The following is a 22500-nucleotide window of genomic DNA, read 5'->3' on the forward strand; positions in this document are numbered from 1 at the left end:
ATGGTCAAGCTGACTGTTTAAGAACCAGCTCAAACTTCTCCTATCAATCCAAATTTTAAAGATGGAGGATAACTTCCAGTAAAGAGTAATTCCTCATCCTCCTCTCTCCTTTACCTTTCCTCCCCACAAAATCTAACACTTCCCTCTATATGTACTGTCAGGTTCCCTTGCTTTTCAACTGGCTGCATCTCTCTCTCTGATCAACCTCAGCTCCAGTTTTATTTGTGTATTTGCTAATGCACTCTGGGATTTGAGAAGTATAGAAAAGATACAGGCTGGCATTGGGGCCCAAAAGTAGTGCTGCTGGATCCCACTGTTTTTAATGCTGAGGGGGCTGCAGAAAGATGGAGTACTCCACAGGCTTGGAAAGTCCCTCCGAAGTCTGTTTAGTATGCTTCAATCCAGAGGAGTTATTGGGTTTGGTCCACCTATTACAAAGATGGCTGTACCTCAGTTTTTCCATTTGTAACCAGAATCCCTCCTATTTCAGACAGGAGGTGGATACACAACACAATTCCAGCAGACTCTTCCATAAAACACTTATGCCTAGTCCTTACTCACCTGTGGAATTAGTTATAAAAAGCTAGGACTGGCTCCTATGCACTGGTGCATAAATATGCTAAGAAATCACCAAACCTCAAGTAGGAATAAACCATGCTATCATGCACACTCATATTTCCATTGAACCAGAGTAACTACTGGAATTTAAGCAATAGTGGAAAAACACAAGGAGGACAAAGAATGTATAAGAATTAAAGAATGGATGCTTGTAAGGCACAATATCTAAAGCCACTTGTACTTCTGCTTTCTTGGTGTACCTGGCAATTTTGATGCAAGATGATTCAAGAATCTGAAATGGTTAGCAGAATCAGGCAGATAGCCAAGATTACACTGTGATATTAAGTTTGATGGCTATAGGAATGTTCCACCCAAACGTACATTCCTTTTACCAACTATTACCTACCACAAATTATACAGTACTAATGCTGTTGGACAACCTAGAAACACAGTCTCCACACCGGTAATTTGAGACAAAATGATTGCCAGTAATATCTGGAGAATGCTTTTCAAATCTTATTTTTAGTTTCATTTTGAAGATCCTAAAAATACTAAACTGTATTTTCCTGTAACATCCATTATGAAAAGACTTAAATTAGCAAACCCAAAAGGGGTTTAGGAAACATTTTAGAGGACACACAGAGGGCAGGATTTGTTTAGATTTAGGGGGAAGGTGTTTGTTTTAAAGAAATGTAAGATAAATTACTCCATATACTATTACATACAAACAAGAAAACCCAGTTACATATATAGATTCAGTTTGTGCAATGGGAAGGAAATAAAAATGACAGCCAGCCACTTCTGGACTGGCTAGATCTCTCACTGTTGGCTTCATGGGCAAGCCTCTATCATGCTGCGGACTCCTGAATTAATGGAATCGATCCCTGGATCACAGATTTCTATTGAGTAGGTTTTCCCTATCTTTCCCCATCCTCCTGCTTTCAGGTCTCTTTTCAAGCCTCCCTATGGCTATACTGTAGACTCCACTCTTACCTAGTCAATCCCCTACAACCCCTCAACCACTCACAGTGCCCAATATAACTTCCTTCAGATTACCACCATCTCAATTTTGCTACCCTAGGCTCTACTGATTTGCACCTTTTTGCCTTTCCAGTTCACAAAATAGGACTTCACACATCTCTACGAGGGACGGATGTCAATGAGCACTCATCCCTATTTCCCCTCATCCCATAAAATCAGTATTGCTAAATGAACCTGACTAACAGGAAGTCTGACAGCCCTCAGAGCAATGGTTTGTGGCTAGATGAAGTGCGAATTTCTATCTAGGATGGTACAATGGGGAGCTTATTTTAGTAAAGTATGGAATTTGTGTACACTCTTCTTTTGCTTAAAATCATCTACCTCCAATAGATATGTAATTCTAGAACTCTAATTCTGTAATCTGCTGTCTGTTTGTTTCAGATGGGAAGGAGTCTAATACACACCATCAGTAAAAATGTGACATAATGAAGAAAGATTTACCGTCTAAACAGATTTCACTACTCATGCCATCATCCTCCACTACATTCTTGGAAATTACTTACACAGATCTCCCTTCCACATCCAGTTTAGTAGGATTGACTCCCTTTTTGGCAAGGATAGATGAAATTTTTTCCACATCTCCCCTTTCAGCTGCTTTCATCAACCGATCATCGTATTTGCTCCAATCTGTATTCAGCTGCATAAAGACATAAGTAAAAAAACCACCACCACAAGTGAGTTTACTGCATAATGTGAACCCATTAAGATTACCATCATAAAAAAAATTAAATGTCATAATTTGCTCCTATTACTAGGCAAGAAATCTTCATTAAATTAGTTTCATTTGTCAATATCTACTATAGACACAGAGCAGCATGTATACTTAAAAATCCTACCAAAGATACCACGCTCCAGCACACAGTTCTCCCACTGGGGAAAGCATAAGAGAAAAACCACATGTGACAGATGTGTAGTCTCACTGCTTAATTCACTACAGGAAGATGCCCACACACTACAGTGTTGTGGACATTATAAGAAATACATAGAATAGAATATCACATACTTAAGGAGAAAAGTCCCCTTAGAATTCTGTAGATTTCTCTAAAGACCCACGTGCTATGAAGTCCAGAAACAAAACAAAAAATAAGTTTACATTAAAAGCATAAAATCCAATATGAAAGTATGAAAACAACCATAGGGCATAAGGTTAAAGAAACTTAACTCTGCCTCTACCCGCTGCCAATTTTCCAGCCTGCATTCTACTTAAGCGCAAGATTAAGACGTTTTACGGAAGGATATTTGATAAGGACAAAGTTTGCAGCCTGCAGCTATCAACATCCTAAATTCACTTTAGGGTTTGACTCCACATCTTTGATTTTGCATACACATCTAGGATAGGAAAGCATAACCCAATACCACTCCACACAGTGAGGATGCAAATTTAGTAGCATTTGGACCAGCTCTTAATAGGTTAGTAGCCCCAGAAAAGTTAGCTAAGATTCCATGCCAAGTCTCAAGTCAGGAGACCAGTTTTACATTTGAAAAATACATAGATGGGGGTAGTCACATAACAAGGATTTTGCAATGGGCTGGAAGGGCCATATGAAAGTTTACATATATATTGTCATCTTTATGAAGGAATGACTTCCATGATAACAAAAGCTTAACACAAGAGCCACACCACACAGCAGAGCAGTTAATTGCATAGTTGATGAGTCTGTGTTCTGGGCCACCTATGAACAAAGACCTCCGAGTGCATCTTTATTTATTATTATCCAACATTTATGCTGCAGCAGAGTCCTAGAAGCCTAAGCCAGGTTGGGGCCCCACTCAACTAACATGTGGTATATACCAGTCCCCTGTCCAAAAGAGCTTACAAATTAAGAGACAAGACATAACAGTTTTCAGAGTAGCAGCCGTGTTAGTCTGTATTCACAAAAAGAAAAGAAAAGGAGTACTTGTGGCACCTTAGAGACTAAAAAAAAAGCTCACGAAAGCTTATGCTCAAATAAATTTGTTAGTCTCTAAGGTGCCACAAGTCCTCCTGTTCTTTTTAAGACATAACGAGTGGACGAAATGTAAGTGGGCAGCAGGAAGGAGTAACAAAAATAGGCTGTTTTAGCACAGAATATGAGCAGTAGTAAAATTACAGTTTGCCAGCTATCTAGACATTTCCAAATACAGTTTTCTGTATAGCAGCCAAGAGGTTTAATGGGGAACATTGAGGATAGAGTGGTGACTTTATAGATTTTGATTGGGAGATTCCCCTCCCCCCATACAAGGAAGGAGTGTTGTGGATGAAAATGCAATAGGGTCTATCTAAACTAAATTTAATTTATGATCCTTATGTGTAGGATATCAAGTGAATAGAAGAGAGCAATGTGATTGGCAAAATACTCCAACTTCTGCCAATTTGGCATTCAGCAGTATGCAAAATAAGTGTAGCCAATTTGACACCAAATTCCTCTTTAGCTTAAGATGGTGCAAATTCCATTAAAGCATGTGGGTGTTCTACCCACTTATTCCATGGCTAAAACTCACCACAGGATTGCGAGGAAGTAGCTGCTTTTATCTTACACACTCCTTCAAGTTGCTTTTCCTGGTACACTCCTCTCCTGCACCTTGGAGAAGTAACTTATACTTGAAATATACACAACTGAATGCCCAACTGATGCAAATTACACTATTTTGTCCCTTATACCCACTTAAACTCAATTTGTGGGCAACTTACACCTCCCACACACGTTTAGTTCAGCACCAAGATTCTCATCCGAGTTCCATTCCTTGTTGAATTTGGCCCATTAAAAAAAACCACACACAAAAAAGTAATGGCTGAACTATAGTAGAACCAGCTACCTAACTTTCCAATTTCAAAATGAAAAGCTGATGCTGGAAACAAGCAAGAGAAGATCAGGATCCCTGTGCAGCTCTCTCCTATTAACAGTGTAGATATTTTAGCTATCCTCAAGCAGTTTGAGAATGAGGAAGTTCACAGAGTTGTTTCAAATTGCCTGCAGAGTACTTGGCTATGCAGTTTTTGTAAAGAAAGCATAAATCATTTTTAATAACTAAGTAATTCACCCACCAATACTAGTCAGACAACATTCATCAAAACCAAAAAGCAAAACAAAACAAAAAAACAACCCAACCCACAAATTTAGAGTTTCAGCACACTTGGTCTAAAAGATCTGACAAGCCAAAACATATTAGGAATCTATCCCAACAAGTGAAAACCACTTCCATTTCTGACCTATTTGCCTCCAAATCACTTTATCCAAATTGTCCTTTACATTCCAGAAAAATTCCACTTGGGAGCTCAAATTCTGCATGCAACATTTCAGATTGATCGGTGAAGTTGCTGACAGGAGGAGGACGTGGAAGGGGAAAAAAAACCCAGGATTATACTGGGATGTTAGCTGCAAGTTTGGCTACCTAGAGACTAGCTTCTCTATGTAATTCACCAAAAACAAAGCTATTTCCAGCTGCTGCAGGTCACTGAATAAAAGCATTAAAGTTCTTGATTTAGTGAGAACCAGTTCTTCTACCAAACCAGCAATCAGCAGACCTATCCAAATTTCCCAAGAAGAGAGGAAGAATCATTTTTGTGTTTTCTCCAATAAAAACACTGCAAACTGATATTGATAATGTAACATTTAAATTTATGCACTGTAAGAAATATACTTTGTTCCAGTCTTAAATTGCCAAAAACATCAATCTATGATTTCTGGATCTTTAAGCAGGAGAGCCTCTCCTCCACCCAACAGCCCTCCCCTGTTCCCCACACACCAACAACCTGGGAGGACTCCCAAATCCTCCACCCATCCTTCTGTGCTACACACACAGTCTTCAGAGACCCCAACTTCCCCTCACAAACACACACGCAGCCTTGTGAGACCCCAACTCCCCCCCAAACACAGGTGCATACAGTCTTTACATGTATATATAGGAAAACAAGAAAAAGGCACATAAAACAAGAATACATATTCATGTAAAGTGTTTTTTAAAAAATCAAGTCTTGGGCAGAAAAAAAAACAGAATTCTAAAAACTTTGCCTCATTAGGGAACATTGGTCTTTCTAAGTGTGTTTAGTAAAGAAGCGAATAGATAATCCATACAAAAAGACAGCTGTCTCTAGTAACCTCTCTAACACTAATGTGCTGTAGCAAGGTCTCACGTTGCTATTTGAAGAAGTGACTCTTACTCTGCAGAATGCCTTATACAATGGAGCAGCAAACATGACTGGAACCTCTATTCAGTATTGTAATAAAATAGGTAATGGATAATATCTCTTTTACTAAACATCCTACCAACAACAGTTACTATTAGTACAGTAAGTACCAAATAAGTAGAAGTAAACAACTGTCAAAGTGAAGTGTGTTTTGTAATGCATTCACACCCTTCCTTTTGTTGTTCATTGACTTGTTAATTAAAATCTATTTTGGAATTTCTCTGCCAGTCCACCTAAATTAGCTAAATTTTACTATATTAAAACACCTTTGCCTTTTTGGTGTTTAGCTAAAGCCAGTCATTGCTTCCATACTAAACTAGCATGTGCACTAGGCCTGGAGAGAATAAGTTGTTTTGCTCTGAAAACTGGCAATTTTTCTTGTCACTCTAAATTTCTTTGCATGTGTAAGTTTATATACTTTAAAGACTATGTATGAAGCATCCTCTTGCTGCCTCTAAATACTCTAATACAGTGGTTTTCAACCTGTGGTCTGCAGACCCCCAGGGGTGTGCAAACTATGTCTAAGATTTCCAGAGGGGTCCAAACCTCCATCTGAAATTTTTTTTTAGGAGTCCGCAAATGAAAAAAAGGCTGAAAACCACTGCTCTACTATATTCAGTGTGTTAGGTTCAAAGCGAATTCAATAAAATGTTTTGCATGCAAACAGATGGTTTAAATTGTCAAAGATCTTCAGGCTTAACCTTCAAGCTCTTACATCTATAAGTGTGAACAAATTCAAACTCTTCAATAAAGCTCCTTTTAAAATGATAAAAATATTCCAAATAAAACCACTACTATGTTATGTTGTTATACCCATAATTAAGATCTTCACAAATTTAGAATTAGTATAAAAAAAAAGTTTAGTATCAAGTCCTAAGAAAACAATGGACAGTATAAAGGTTAGTGATTTCTACAAAGATTATTTTCAATTTATGTCAATTTACTTTGGTCCACTAAACCAAGTAATTGTCAATTAAGAAGTGGTTCACAGCATTGTTTTTTATTTTAACCTTTTTGTTGTAGAAACTGCCAACAAGAAACAACAACATTTATGAACACTATTATAGTGGCTACAGACATAAGGGATGCTAAATAAAAGGTAAGGGACAGCTTGACTATTTACAAAATTTAAACTCGTGCAGACAGGGTTACTAAAAAAAAAAAAAAAAAAAAAAACACACCTCTCTTCCATTAATAGGAAATACAAGATACCTACTGTGTTTCTAGGAGCACAGGAAAACCAACAACTCATCATAGAACTTGCAACTCCTTGTTGTCAGCAGCAAATAATTTACCTCGATTTCAGTTACAAACTGCTGCAGTTTACAAGGCAAGCACCCAACCAGAATTCAAAACAGGCTGCTCTAAGCAATATACTGGTTTTTCTTGGCTACATTCATTTTGTTCCATCCTTCACTTAGCTTGGATCCCCAACTATATTTTCTCCATCTTCAGGGTCTTCTTCAGACTTCATAACTCTTACAAAAATAAGGTTTTTTCCCTTAAAGACGGCCCAGGGACAGCCTAAGACCGGTACAGGAATTCCTTCTTTCGTACCGACTGCTTAGGCTGTCCCTTTCTGGCACTTCACATGAAAACCCTACATACAGCTTTTGTTTCTGCAGACTCTGTGCTGCAGCACAGACTGCCTCACAGTAATATTCCCCAGACCTGAAATATCCTGTAAACAATCTGCAGACAGTCTCACATCAGCCTGGTTCTATTTTTTGATTGTCCAGGACTTGATAGCTGAGTGATAGAAAGTAATAGCTAATAATACGTTCTATGCATGCTCATCCTGTGAGTAATACATTTTATGCTTATGGGTAGCAAAGGAGACAAGCATGTGTGAAACTACCAACATGGTGCCACATTTTGCAGATGTGCAAAGTTTCACCTTAAAGGAACAAACATGTTAGTCAAATTAACTTTTGACTGACACTATATGAGGGTCACAGTTATCACCGGTAAACAGGATGTTACAAATAATGGCAGGAACAGATTTAGCTATTCCACCAAACAACACTGAAAGCTGGAATCAGCTTTACGATCATCTGACTTTAGGCAAAGTAATGACTACATAGCACACAGACTGGGTGATTCTATTTTGACAAAAATGTGTCCGATTTTAATTTAGAAAAAGCACATGCCTTTGCTTAAAAAAAAAATTCTCCTTTTACGAGTATGAATCCCATTCTGAATACAACCAGGTTTCAGCTTACTGCTGCTGCCAGTCTGTCTCCCCAACATGTCAAATGAGAAGAGCCACAGAGGCTGTCAAACCATTAAATAGACAGTGTAATGATTAACAGTATTGAAGATGCAGGATCCTCTTTCACACATTTTAAATTTAACAGTGGAAATCTCCTAAACACCATATTTAGTGGACTAGGTCAACATCGTGACTATTGGCTGTTTTGTCTGTAGGAGATATAAACGTGGTGCACAGTAATAAAAAAAGAAAATATGCAGGACACCACAAGACTGTTAAACATACACAGTCAGTGAGACTGCAAGCACAATTTTCTGTGGAGACCTTTTTGGAAAACAGACATTTCAGAGTACACGATCCTACCTCCTCCTGTCCACATTTGGGGTTGTGCGCACACAATTGCTGTCACACAAAAAAGGAAATCATTTTTTCATAATACTGAAAGAAGTCACACATCTTATCTACCGCCTTCAGAGCAGACCCTATGCCAAATCAAACACTTTTTTTTTTCTTTGAAAGCGCGTGTTCCAAGGAGTTATTTGCCGTCAAAGTTTCCACATGACAGGAACATTCCAACAAAACAAAGGTTAAGTGAATTTTATACAGTCTGTGTCATACCAGCAGTTATCTTATCACCATGAAACAAGTCAACCTCCTACAGCTATAAAAGGTATTTTGGAAAACATATAAGCCTACCCTGCACATGCTAAATGAAGATAAAGTTAGCACTCTGATTTTGAAAAGGATATGTTTAAAAGCACAACTGAAATCAAAACAGGTCACACAGTCAGATTAGTGGGTTTGCAACAACATAACTCACCAGCATGCCAAAGAACTTAAGAAAATGTGTTTGAATTTTCACCTTTGAGATAGATGAACATGGACATATTATAAGGAGGAAATTCTTAGAGAAAGGAGCAGGAAAAAGCACTCTAGCCCATTCTAAATATGAACAGTCAATCCACGGTGGGAGCAGCATATGCCACCAGAACTAGAGAGACAGTATTGTAACATACGTAAGACCATAAGCTGTATTCTCAGAAGGAAGTAGCAACAGGAACTTAAATGTTTGCTCAGTTCACAAGACGGGCTGGACAAGAAAGTCCCAAGAGGCCAATTAAAAAGGCTCATCAATACTGCACAAGATCCAGGAAAAAATTTGCACCCTCACTTTGATGAATCAAAGTTTAAAGGAACACTTCCAACAGCAGCCTGAAAAACAAGAGCTGGCGCCAAAGATTAATTTCTGAGGTAGGTATCATGGTGATGAGGGCAATATAGATGCTCGGCTAGATACAGTTCTTGGCTCCATTTATCATCCTGGTGCATGATTTCAGCTAAGACTGTGCCCAGCACACAGCCAGGCTGCTTCTCTTTTCAATTTCACCCAACCAAGAGTTTTGCTTTTCTCACATTTCTGTCGGCTGACAGACCAATATTTATCCAACTTCTGGACTTCACTTCTCCTGTGGCTGCCAAAAACTTCTTAGATGGCAAGTTCCTCCATGAAGCACCCTGCCTATCATTGCCTTCGGGGGTCTCATGCCACAGAATACTGTTCCTATTTTGTGCCCACTTAAGGCCAAATAAATGAAGATGTGGCTACCCGGAAAGGGTATCAGCCACAAGGCAGCTTTGAATAAACCCTACCCAGCAGCTGATTGGAATGACAGTAAAGGCCTTCCTGGGTTAGCTAGACTCTAAACAGCTTGAAGGATGGGAAATAATGAAACACTATAGGGAAAAAAGCCTCCTCTCTCAAAGATGCCCAAAAGCACCACAAGGTGCCATTTTAAGAACAAACAGAAAATGACATTTTTTAGTATTATTATTATTATTATTTAAGATTTGCACTGCTAGGGAGAAAACATCTGCACCAAAGTATTTTAAAAAGAGCACAGTTCTTACACAGTGGATGTGTTAAATGCAAAACCATAAACAGCAGCGAAGATCTGTATAAATCTTTTACTAATGGCATCAACTGGGGTGCAAGGAAAATTTTTAAAAAGCTTGTGGTAAAGTGGAATTTACTCAAGACAAAACAGTCTGCCAATAAAAAGAACAATTAAAATATGGAAAGAATGGAAAGGCAGCCATGATGATGATGCTTCTGCCACATTCTCCCCCAGTATGAACAAGTTTAAATCTATAGCACTGCATTATTTTTTTTTAAACAGAATTAGTCTTCAAATTGAAAACAGAGCAGAAATCTAAAGCTGCTAAATTAACTGCCAACAGACCAAGGGTTTCTTTGCAGGGTAATATTGCCAGTGCTCCCTTAAAACAGAGCAGCTGTTTTACTAAGTGGGTGTAAAGGCCAAGAACTTTAGTCAAGGAGAAGGGATTGATTTGAAAATCTCTCAGAAGTAGATTTACTGGCATCTGCCTATAAAATATCTTTAAAGTTCTCTCTCCCTGAAATCAGGAAGACTGCCTTGAAAAGACATGTACAATGTATTTTCTAGATTCTTGCCCAAAAGTGCCCTAAATAAATTAGACATGCACTAATGATCAATATATTAAAACACAGAACTCGTAGGAGCATCAGTGGCTATTAGAGATGCCTTCACATGAGGATCAATTCAACAAATGCCTTGCAAAAGCAGAACAAAAATTGAAAGTGTTGACTTAGAGTTTTCCATGTTGTATTGTCTTCCAACTGGCAAAAAGGTACCATGACACTGGTGGAGAACTTACAGTGAAGTTGCCTGCAATGCTGTTGCTCAGCTCTCTACACACTTCAGCAAATACAGCTATGGTGAAAGGTTATAGTTAAACATTGTTTACAATATCTACCCAAGAAACAAGATCAGGTCTACTGATTAACAATGGAGGAAATATTGGCAACGAAGAGGCCATTAGTTAAAGTGTTGCTGAATGTAACCCAATATCCTGTCACAATATCTGTGTATTGGTAAGGATTTGTTACTCTGCCAACAACTGTGGCTACTGGGGAAATGTTCATATTCCATTCCTGGTACACTGCAGTCTCAAATGTTTGAACTGATCAGCTCTAATGTTTATTTATTGAGAGCTGACTAAAGACACAAAACACAAGCAACTACTTTGCGAGACAGCCAGTACCATTAACATTAGTGGTGCACACAAGCATATGATTTCATTTGGCTTTCTTTCATTAAAATGTTGCTAATTTGCATATTGCTTTACCCCTTATCTCAGGTGCAAAATTCTGGATGCACTGCTGCTTGTAAGGGGGAGGAGATTCCAAGAGAGGGTTAAGGAGCTCTGAAGCTTGTCTTACGATGGAGACAGACTTGTTGAAAGTCGCTGGGTAAGGATAAAAGGGGTAAAAAACAAGGGTGATGTCATGGTAGGGGGTCTACTACAGACCACCTAGCCAGGAAGAAGAGGTGGATCAGGCTTTTTTTTAAAACAGCTAACAAAATCGTCCAAAGCCCAGGGCTTGGTGGTGATGGGGGACAAGCTACCCAGACATATGTTGGGAAAACAACACAGCAGGGCACAGGTTATCCAAGAAGTTCTTGGAATGTATTGAAGACAATTTTTTAGTTGAGAAGGTGGAGACAGCTAGCAGGGGAGAGGCTGTTCTAGATTTGATTTTGACAAATAGGGAGGAACTGGTTGAAAATTTGAAAGTGGAAGGCAGCTTGGGTGAAAGTGATCATGAAATCATAAGAGTTCATGATTCTAAGGAATGGTAGGAGGGAGAACAGCACAATAGAGACAATGGATTTCAAGAAGGCAGACTTTAGCAAACTCATGGAGTTGGTAGGTACGATCCCATGGGAAGCAAATCTAAGGGGAAAAACAAGAGAAGACAGTCGGCAGTTTTTCAAAGAGACATTATTAAAGGCACAAGAGCAAACTATCCCACTGAGTAGGAAAGACGGGAAGTCTGGCCAGAGACCACCTTGGCTTAACCAAGAGATCTTCAATGATCTAAAAATAAAAAAAAATAAAGAGTCCTATAAAAAGTGGAAACTAGGTCAAATTACAAAGGATGAATATAAAGAAATAACAAAATATGTAGGTAAAAAATTAGAAAGGCCAAGGTACAAAACGAGATCAAACTAGCAAGGGACATAAAGGGTAACAAAAAAACATTCTACAAATACATTAGAAGCAAGAGGAAGACTCAGGACAGGGTAGGCCCATTACTCAATGGGGGGAGGGGGGGAATAATAACAGAAAACACGGAAATGGCAGAGGTGCTTAATGACTTCTTTGTTTTGGTTTTCACCAAGAAGGTTGGTGGTGATAAGACGTCTAACATAGTGAATGCCAGTGAAAATGAAGTAGGATCAGAAGAGGCTAAAATACGGAAAGAACAAGTTAAAAATTACTTAGACAAATTAGATGTCTTCAAGTCACCAGGGCCTGGTGAAATGCATCCTAGAATATTCAAGGAGCTGACTGAGGAAATATCTGAGCCATTAGCAATTATCTTTGAGAAGTCATGGAAGACGGGCGAGATTCCAGAAGACTGGAAAAGGGCAAATATAGTGCCCATCTATTAAAAAGGAAATAAGGACAATCCAGGGAATTACAGAGCAGTCAGGTTAACTTCTGTACCCGGAGAGATAATGGAGCAAATAATTAAGCAATCAATTTGCAAACATCTAGAAGATAATACAGTGATAAATAACAGTCACATGGATTTGTCAAGAACAAATCGTGTCAAACCAACCTGATCGCTTTCTTTGACAGGGTAACAGGTTGGTGGATGGCGGGGAAGCGGTAGACGTGGTATATCTTGATTTTAGTAAAGCTTTTGATATTGTCCCAGGTGACTTTCTCGTAAGTAAACTAGGGAAATGTAACCTAAATGGAGCTACTGTAAGGTGGGTGCAAAACTGGCTGGAAAACCATTCCCAGAGATCAGAGTAGCAGCTGTGTTAGTCTGTATCTGCAAAAAGAAAAGGAGGACTTGTGGCACCTTAGAGACTAACAAATTTATTTGAGCATAAGCTTTTGTGAGCAGCAGCTCACTTCATCAGAGTAGTTATCAGTGGTTCATAGTCATGCTGGAAGGGCATATCAAGTGGGGTCCCGCAGGGATCAGTTCTGGGTCCTGTTCTGTTCAATATCTTCATCAATGATTTAGATAATGGCATAAAGAGTTCATTTATAAAGTTTGTGGACGATATCAAGCTGGGAGTGGTTGCAAGTGCTTTGGAGGATAGGATTAAAATTTAAAATGATCTGGACAAACTGGAAAAATGGCCTGAAGTAAATAGGATGAAATTCAATAAGGACAAATGCAAAGTACTTCACTAAGGAAACAATCAGTTGCACACATACAAAATGACTCCCTAGGAAGAAGTACTGTGGAAAGGGATCTAGGAGTCATAGTGGACCACAAGCTAAATTAGAGTTAACAGTTGTGACAAAGTTCCTCCTCTGCCTTGGTGGGTCCTGCGCTTATTGGCGGATTTTCTCGCCTCAGAGGTTCACGGCAACCCTCAGTTTGGCCACTTTTGTGGCTCAAATCTGCCGTTCACTCAGTTAGCCTCATCACTGGCCAACATGGGGAAAGGAAGAAGAACAATCCCCGCAGTCTCTGCTGATCCACCTAGTAGATTGGGGAACAGGCCAGATATCTTCCCCTCTGGTGGAACTCACAGTCCAGTTCAACTCCTCCGGTATAAAGGAGGGAGTTGGGGGGATGGAGGAACCCAGGCCCGTCCTCTACTCTGGGTTCCAGCCCAGGGCCCTGTGGATTGCAGCTGTCTACAGTGGCTCCTGTCACAGCTGTGTGACAGCTACAACTCCCTGGGCTATTTCCCCATGGCCTCCTCCCAACACCTTCTTTATTCTCACCACAGGACCTTCCTCCTGATGTCTGATAATGCTTGTACTTCTCAGTCTGCCAGTAGTACGCCTTCTCACTCTCAGCTTCTAGTGCCTCTTGCTCCCAGCTCCTCGCACGCACCACAAACTGAACTGAGCTCCTTTTTAAACCCAGGTGCCCTGATTAGCCTGCCTTAATTGATTCTAACAGCTTCTTGATTGGCTGCAGGTGTTCTAATCAGCCTGTCTGCCTTAATTGTTTCCAGAAAGTTCCTGATTGTTCTGGAACCTTCCCTGTTACCTTACCCAGGTAAGAGGGACCTACTTAATCTGGGGCTAATATAGCTGCCTTCTATCACTCTCCTGTAGCCATCTGGCCCAACCCTGTCACACAGTGTAACACTGTTGCAAAAAAAGCGAACATCATTCTGGGATGTATTAGCAGGAGTGTTGTAAGCAAGACATGAGAAGTAATTCTTCAGCTCTACTCCGCACTGATTAGGCCTCAGCTGGAGTATTGTGTCCAGTTCTGGGCACCAGAGTTCAGGAAGGATGTGTACAAATTGGAGAGAGTCCAGAAAAGAGCAACAAAAATGATGAAAGTCTAGAAAACATGACCTATGAGGGAAGATGGTAAAAATTGGGTTTGTTTAGTCTGGAAAAGAGAAGATTAGAGGGGACATGATAACAGTTTTCAAGTATGTAAAAGGTTGTTACAAGCATGTGGGAGAAAAATTGGTCTCCTTCACTTCTGAGGATAGAACAAGAAGCAATGGGCTTAAATTGCAGCAAGGGAGGTTTCAGTTGGACACTAGGAAAAACTTCCTAGCTCTCAGGATGGTTAAGTTTTGGAATAAATTGACTAGGGAGGCTGTGGGATCTCCATCATTGGGGATTTTTAAAAGCAGGTTAGACAAACACCTGTCAGGAATCGTCTAGATAATCAGTCCTGCCACGAGTGCAGGGGACTGGACTAGATGACCTCTTGAGGTCCGTTCCAGTCCTATGATTCTATGTCCCACTAGGGTTGCCAACTTTCTACTTGCATAAAACCTAACATCCTTGGCCCGGCCCTCCCCCCCGCCCCGTACTTCACTCCATCCCCTGTTGCTCACTCTCACCACCCTCACTCCCTTGCTCATTTTCACCAGGCTGGCTCAGGGGTTGGGTGTGGGAGGGGGTAAGGGTGAGGGTGAGGGCTCCACCAGGGGGGTGCGGGTTCTGGGGTGGGGCCAAAAATGAGGAGTTCAGGGTGCGGGAGGGGGCTCCAGGCTGATGCAGTGAGTTGGGATGAGGAAGCGGGTATGGGCTCTGGGCTGGGGGGTGCTGGCTCTGGTGTGGGGCCAGGGATGAAGGGTTTGGGGTGCAAGAGAGAGCTCTGAGCTGGGACCTAGGGGTTCAGAGGGCGGGAAGGGGATCAGGGGTGAGGCAGGGGATTGGGGCATGGGGGGCGTAAAGGGCCGGCTGGGGGTGCGGGCTCTGGGATAGCGCTGGGGATGAAGGGTTTGGAGTGCAGGAGCGTGCTCCGGGCTGGGGCAGGAGGTTGGGGCACGGGAGTGGGTCAGGGGTGCAAGCTCCAGGCAGCGCTTACCTGAAGCAGCTCCCAGAAGCTGCAACATGTCCCCCCTGTAGCTCCTAGGTAGAGGAGCAGCCAGGCGGATCTCTGCACTGCCTCATCCGCAGGATAGCCCCCACAGCTCCCATTGTCTGTGGTTCCCGGCCAATGGGAGCTATGAAGCCGGTGCTTGGGGTGGGGGCAGGCCAAGGGGCTCCACATGCTAGGAGTCGGAGTGGGGGAAATGCCACTGCTTCCGGGAGCTGTGCAGAGCCATGGCAGGCAGGGAGCCTGCCTTAGCCCTGCTGCACCACCGACTGGACTTTTAATGGCCCGGTCAGTGGTGCTGACCAGAGCTGCCAGGGTCCCTTTTCAACCAGGCGTTCCAGTCAAAAAATCAAACACCTGGCAACCCTATGTCCCACAAGAAGAGAAATAAGGACACGGTGGCATGGAAGCAACTGCACTGGACTGGCTAGTCAGCACTGGAAGGAAATATTGCAATCCCCCTCATTTCCTTTCGTTTCTAAAATGTTGTTGGAACAGCCTTGTCACAGGGACATACTAATTAATTTTATCTTAGCCTATTCAGTGCCCTTCAAGGGAAGAGAGGCCTAAATAAACGGAGGGGAAAGAAGGCCAAAGAAATTTCTGGAAGCAAGAGTGAGAGCGAAGAACTCACACTGTTCACTCTGTTCCAAAACAAAGCAGAGTATGGGATGCTAACTACCTGAGCTGATGTTCAACAGCTTTACAGTGACATGATTCACTTGTGGCTGTTCAAATTACATACTCAGAAACCCATCTTGCAGGAGAGAGACGATATGAAAGGGCGGTTTGATGGCAGCAGTCCATTCAGAGTAAGAGGCATCAGCGTGACAGCTCCAGAAAGCAGAGGAGGAATGGAGGTGTACTTTCATTCTAGGTCTATAAGATTTCTACTGCGGGTATAGTGCCCTATGTTGCCTGTACTGATACACCTCTATGGAGCAGCATGCAAGGATGGAATGCTAATATGGTGAGATAATGGTTAAAAGGATGGTAGATTTAGTAATTTCTTCTGTTTATTGTCCCTTCTCCCATGTAATATTATAAACTAAAGCATTCCAATTTAAAAGACCTGCAAAGGAATAAAGTCACAAGGGAAACATCTTTGGCCAGCTAACACCATTGTACAAAAATCTAACCTGAAGAAAAACAACATCCATAGTGCACTTTAAAAACTCTTTGTGGGAAGCTGCCAATGATGTCCCCCAATTTCGCTCCCCACATCCCCACCCCCCCACTTCAAGAACCTCCCCTCCCCCCAAGCCTTATAGAAATAAAGGAGATTGTTAGGAACCAGCTGTTAGGATTTTAAAAAATTAAAATAAAAAAAAATCAAGGCTTCTCACCCCAGTATGTCTGACCCTTTAATGCAGCTCATGTACTTTATCCAAGTAGCTAAAATGTCTCCGCTGATGTACAAATATTTTTAAACAATGCAGTATTATGCAAGGATCCAACATTTACCCTATAAAAAGATCTAAATAAATCAGTATGAGTGTATACCAGAGGCCTTAACTGACTTTGACTGAAAAGATTAATTGATTTGACTTTCCACATTTGGATTTGGTTAAATACAAAAACAAAAGTTATCTAAAACTCTGGCGTAACAATAAGGTTCTTAAAGGAATAACAGCTGCCAAATCCCTGTTAGCTTTACACCTGGAAAAAAGCCTTGTTTTGAAAGGAAAAAAATCTTATATTGGACTAACTCTGTTCCCATCCAACTCAGTGAGTAAAACTCCCATTGGGAACACGTAGACAAGTGGAGAGTGCTTTTGAAAAATCCCACTCATCTACACAGTGGGTAGCCTCCTCTCTCATTCCAGGCATGGAAATGTCATTGATGTCAACACAAGTTTTAACTAGAAGGACTTTCCTGTACACACACTTTGTTTACAGCATAAGGAGGAAATGTAGATCTGGAATACATATGCCCAGGAATTCAAATAGTCTTTTGGGGGTTTGTTTGTGTGTTTAAAATCCACATTCAACAGGTATAAAACAGAAAAAGAAAAAAAATGTTTAGTTTATCTGATATTCACTCTGCATAGAGCTTTTGCTACTAGCAGTATGTTTAAAAGAAGTCTACTGCTGAACCACTCTCAAACCCTTAATGTACAAAAAGCATTACCTGAAGTTGAAAGAGCATTCTGACCATTCTATTTTTATGAAACCAAGTACATGATCTTGCAGCTACCTATTAGAAAAATGGTAGATGTATTAGCTACTACAAAGCCCTAGGACATATCTATAAAGATTAAAAACAGAGTGGGTGTATGATCGTCACTCTATTTTCCCCCTTTCTGCCCACAATTTCAAACCTGCAATTGCAGAGTTTAAACAGATCCCCACCCCCGGCAGGGCAGCAAAATATATGTATTTAAACTCAAAGGAGAAACACTGACATGGTAAATTGCAAGATAATGTTTTCATCCTATTTAATTTGTAAACAGGCCCTTCTGGTTTAGTTTATGGCTGGAAGTGAACAGGCTGGTTTGTGAAAAACAGACAATTCAGCTTTGTGTTTCATGATTAAGGCATGTATCTACATTGTAGCAATTACTACTTCCAATTCAAAATTAGCTGTTTTTAGCTGTTCTAGCACTTAAACTTTGCATTCTGATCCCATTTAATCACATAAACACATGGAGTTCAATAGTGCCAAACAAAAGTTAGTCACAGAGAAAACAGTTTTTATTTCCACAGAGTTCAACATTGTTTTTTGCTTTAATCGGTGATCTCAGAGAGCACAGCTTTGCCAGTTATCCTTTATAAGTCAATGTATCGAGGAGTAGTTGGAGCAGATAAAGATTTTACTTGCTCAAAAATTAAGTCTAAACAAACTACTAGCTTGTGATGCAAATTTTGGATTAAATTAAAAATATACACATCCGACATTAAAATTTTAAACATTTTGAGTACATATAGGAGGGGATGTTTTGAAAGCAAAGCCAGTGCCAGATAAATCTACCTGGGTGTAACAATTTCCAACACTTTATGCTTATAGAATACCTTTCATCTATAATTAACTGTTTGTAAAGGCCTTGATGAAAGGTGCTCGAAAAGCCCATAAAGTATTTTAGATCATTACATCCAGGTAATTAGAGTACTTTGTAGGAAGAGGACTCCTAGAGAAGACATCATTTGATGGGATTACCACAAGGAACAAGATGACTACAAGTAATAGGTATTTAATAAATATGTAGATTATATTTAAAGTTCTGGGTCTAATTAACCAATGTTTGTGATGACCTTAGACCCAGAACTTAAAAGCTCGCTGCACAACTGCAGAAACCTGGCAACTTTTAAGGAATCCCCATGATTTCCCTTGTCCCACATGGGGAAAAATGCTGACTTGGGAGAACTAACAGCAGCTCATTCTGAACAGAAATAGCCCCGCTTTCTCTGCTCTTTGGCTGCTTGTTGGCCAGAGTGGGATAGATCCTCGCCCGTAACTGCTGTGATAGCCTCTGCTCAGGGCAGAAGAGATGCCCTGCTCTGCCCCCATTCAGCTAAACAATTACCTTTCAGAAGTGAGAGGAGGGCTTTGGACCACTTCTCCCGGACTCCAGTTGGTGCTGCAGTTTCAGAGTTCTTAAACAGTACCTGTATACAGCAAGCAGCAGCCCACGGCAGTGAGTCTCAGAGTCCGCAGACTAGGGTTCACACTACAGTGCTAAAAATAGGTGTGGAGACGCACCAGCTCTGAAGGGGTGGGGGCGCGCTTCAGAGCCTAAACTCCAGCCCAAATGCCTGTACTGCTATTTTTAGCACACTAACTCAAGCAGACCTAGCACTGCCTGTCACACTCCTAGCTGTAGTACAGACATACCCATAGGCTCTTAAACCAATCTTCTCCCCCAGAAGTCTCCCAATAGAGCGGGTCCCAAACTAAGTGCCCTCTACAGAGCAGTGCTTTTATTTGTTTTTGTTCTGCTCCATTTCTCCCTCCATCAGCTGCTTCTCTTTTAGCCTCTAAGAGAGCAACAAGTTCTCAGTCAATCATGGACTCAGATTTTCAAACACTGGATCGGGGCGGGGAGAGGAAGAATAAAAAATTCTCACTTGAGGCTGGAAATGTCCTTGTAGTAGCCAGTTGCATCCTAAACCCCTCAGCTACCTAAGGCCCATGGGATGCCACTGTCCACTTTCCTTCCTTCCACCCTCAACTTCCACAGAGTTGTCACCTGTGGCCCCCTACCCCTTTGACTCACAAAAGTGACCCTTGTTCCTTCAGTTTTATCCTACTGAACAAATTTCATTGCCAAATTTAGGAAGATTTCAACCTTTCTTTCACTTGCCCCACTTCACAATATTTCCCTTCTCAGAAGCATTTCCTACCCTCTGACCTCAGCACACAGCCGTAAGACATCTTCAGAACGCTAACAAGCGGCACAGATCTTCTCCACAGGACAAGACACCAGAAAAAAATTCAGCAGGGAACAGTCTACACCAAAATGCCAAAGGTAACATTTGAAAGGTGAACTATGTGTTTAATATATTAGCTTTTATCACCTTGTAACAGTGAAATATTGGCATTCTGTTCTGCAGAACCAGAAGTAAGATAGCTGGAGAAGCGATATAGAGCAGACACCTAATAATTTGTATACTGCTATAATCTTTTCCTCTTGACAATGGCTAACCCTCAAACACTGATACTTCCAGTGCTGCTGGAAATTGCAAATAATATATTTTATTTTTCAAATGAAGGATGTATATTTATCTAATAGTAAGAGATCACACATCACACTGCCTCAATCAGAATCGTTGGTAGTCTTCACTTTAACTGCTCTTCAAGCCCATGTAAAAACAGTTCAATCTCACAATGTCGAAATTCATCGGGAAGCATTAAAAGCAAATCAGACCCCATTAATCCAAATAAAAAAGGCACACAGCAGCCAGTCTCCACTGAGTTCATGGAGTACTCTCCTAAATTACCCTGAAGAAGAACAGAAGAAGGGATGGATCAGCAAGGAAAACTACCTCTGGAGGTCAGAAAGCGTAGAGAAAAAGTGAGAACTGGGAAAAGCCACACAGAGATGGACTTTGCAAAGAAAATTAAAACCAATTCAAACCAATTGTAAAAGATTATTTAGTCATAAATAAAAAGAAAACGAGGAAAGAAGAACTGGGACTGCTAAACACTGAGAATGGGGTGGAGATTAAAGATAATCCAACCATGGCCTAACAACTAAATGAACACTCTGACTCAGTTTTGAATAAGAGTAACGAGAAGCCTGGGCACAGTGACAGGGTGGCTAATGGGAACAAGGATATGGAGGTAGAGATGACCACATCCAAGGTGACACACGAACAGCTTAATGGGACCAAACAAGGGGGCCTGGATAATCTCCATCCAAGAATATTAAAAGGAACTGGCACATGAAATTGCCAGCCTAATAGCAAGGATTTTTAATGAATCTGTGAACTCACAGACCATACTCTATGACTAGAGAATTACAAATACAGCACCTATATTTAAGAAAGGAAAAAAGGTGATCAGGGAAAAACAGGCCCCTTGCAAACAACTGTGGTCAAGGTAAGGTCTTAGGACACATTTTGAAAGAGAAAGTAGTTAAGAACATAGAGGTAAACAGTAACTGGGACAGAATACATTGTTTTACAAAAAGCTATATTGTGTCAGACCAACTTGATCTATTTTTTAAGAAGAGAAGACCATGACAAAGGAAATGCAGTCGATCTAATCTGCCTGCATTTGATACAATTCCTCATAGGAAATTATTAGCTAAAGTGGAGAAGATAGGGATTAATACGAGAATCGAAAGTTGAGTAAGGAACTGGTTAAAGGGGATGCTAGAGTCGGTCATGCTGAAAGGTGAACTGTCAGACTGCAGGGAGATTACTAGTGAAGTTCCTCAGGGATCAGTCTTGGGACCAAACTTATTTAACATTTTAATTAATAACCTTGGCACACAAAGTGGGTGTGTGCTAATTTGTAAATGACAAGGTTGGGAGGTTTTGCCAATACAGTGGAAGACTAGAATATCATACAAGAAGATCTGGATGACCTTGAAAACAGGAGTAATAGAAACGGGATGAATAGTGCAAAGTCATGCACTTAGGTACCAACAACAACAAAATTTGCTACAAGGTGGGGACGTATTGGTTGGAAGCGACAGAGGAGGAGAAAGACCTGGGTGTATTGTTCAGTCACAGGATGACTGTGAGCCGTCAATGTGATGCAGCCATGCAAAAGGCTAATGCAATCCTAGGATGCATCAGGCATAGTATTTCCAGTAGAGACAGGGAAATGTTATTACCATTATACAAGGCACTGGTGAGACCTCATCCAGAACACTGTGTGCAATTCAGACACCCATGTTTAAGAAAGATTAATTCAGACTGGAACACATGCTGGAGAAGGGCTACTAGAATGATCAGAGGAATGGAAAATGTACCTTACAAGAGGAGACTTAAGAAACTTGGTTTCTTTAACCTAACAAAGAAGGCTGAGGAGAGATAGGATTACTCTCTATAAATACATCAGAGGGATAAACACCAGTGAGGGAGAAGAGTTATTTAAGTTAAAGGCCAATGTTGGCACAAGAATAAATGGATATAAAGTGGCCTTCAATAAGTTGAGGCTTGAAATTAGACAAAGGTTTCTAACCACCAAATGAATGAAGTTCTGGAACAGTTTTCCAGAAGTGGGGACAAAAAACCTAACTTGTTTAAAGACTGAGCTTGATAAGTTTATGCAGGGTATGGTATGATGTCACCTGCAGTGGCATATGCCCCTTCCACAAATGATATTAGCAAATGTCTCCAGTGGCTGGAGATGGGACACGAGATGGGGAGGGCTCTAGTTACTACAAAGAATTCTTTCACAGGCTTTTGGCCAGTGGGTCTCACCCACATGCTCAGGGTCTAACTCAGTGCCATATTTGGGGACGGAAAGGCCTTTTCCCCCCAGGTCAGACTGGCAGAGACACTGGGGGGGTTTCCATCTTCCTCTACAGGATGGGGCATGGGTCACTTGCTGGTTTGAACTGGAGTAAATGGTAGATTCTCTGTAACTTGAAGTTTTTAAATCAAGAGTTGAGAACTTCAGTAACTCAATCAGAGGTTACGGGTCAGGTCCTGTGGCCTACAATGCGGAGGAGGTCATACTAGATGAGCATGATG

At 40.9% G+C, this 22500-nt stretch overlaps 1 protein-coding gene across 1 annotated transcript in view; it reads right to left on the reverse strand.

Moving 5' to 3' along the window:
* Positions 1-22500, reverse strand: part of UACA (uveal autoantigen with coiled-coil domains and ankyrin repeats) — a 73923-nt gene that overhangs the window by 29036 nt on the left and 22387 nt on the right. The window contains exon 2 of the mRNA XM_077828902.1: positions 2103-2236. Coding sequence (XP_077685028.1) covers positions 2103-2236 — 134 coding nt within the window. The remainder of the gene's footprint in view (positions 1-2102; positions 2237-22500) is intronic.

This window comes from Eretmochelys imbricata, chromosome 10, assembly GCF_965152235.1.
Source record: "Eretmochelys imbricata isolate rEreImb1 chromosome 10, rEreImb1.hap1, whole genome shotgun sequence".
NCBI lineage: Eukaryota > Metazoa > Chordata > Testudines > Cheloniidae > Eretmochelys > Eretmochelys imbricata.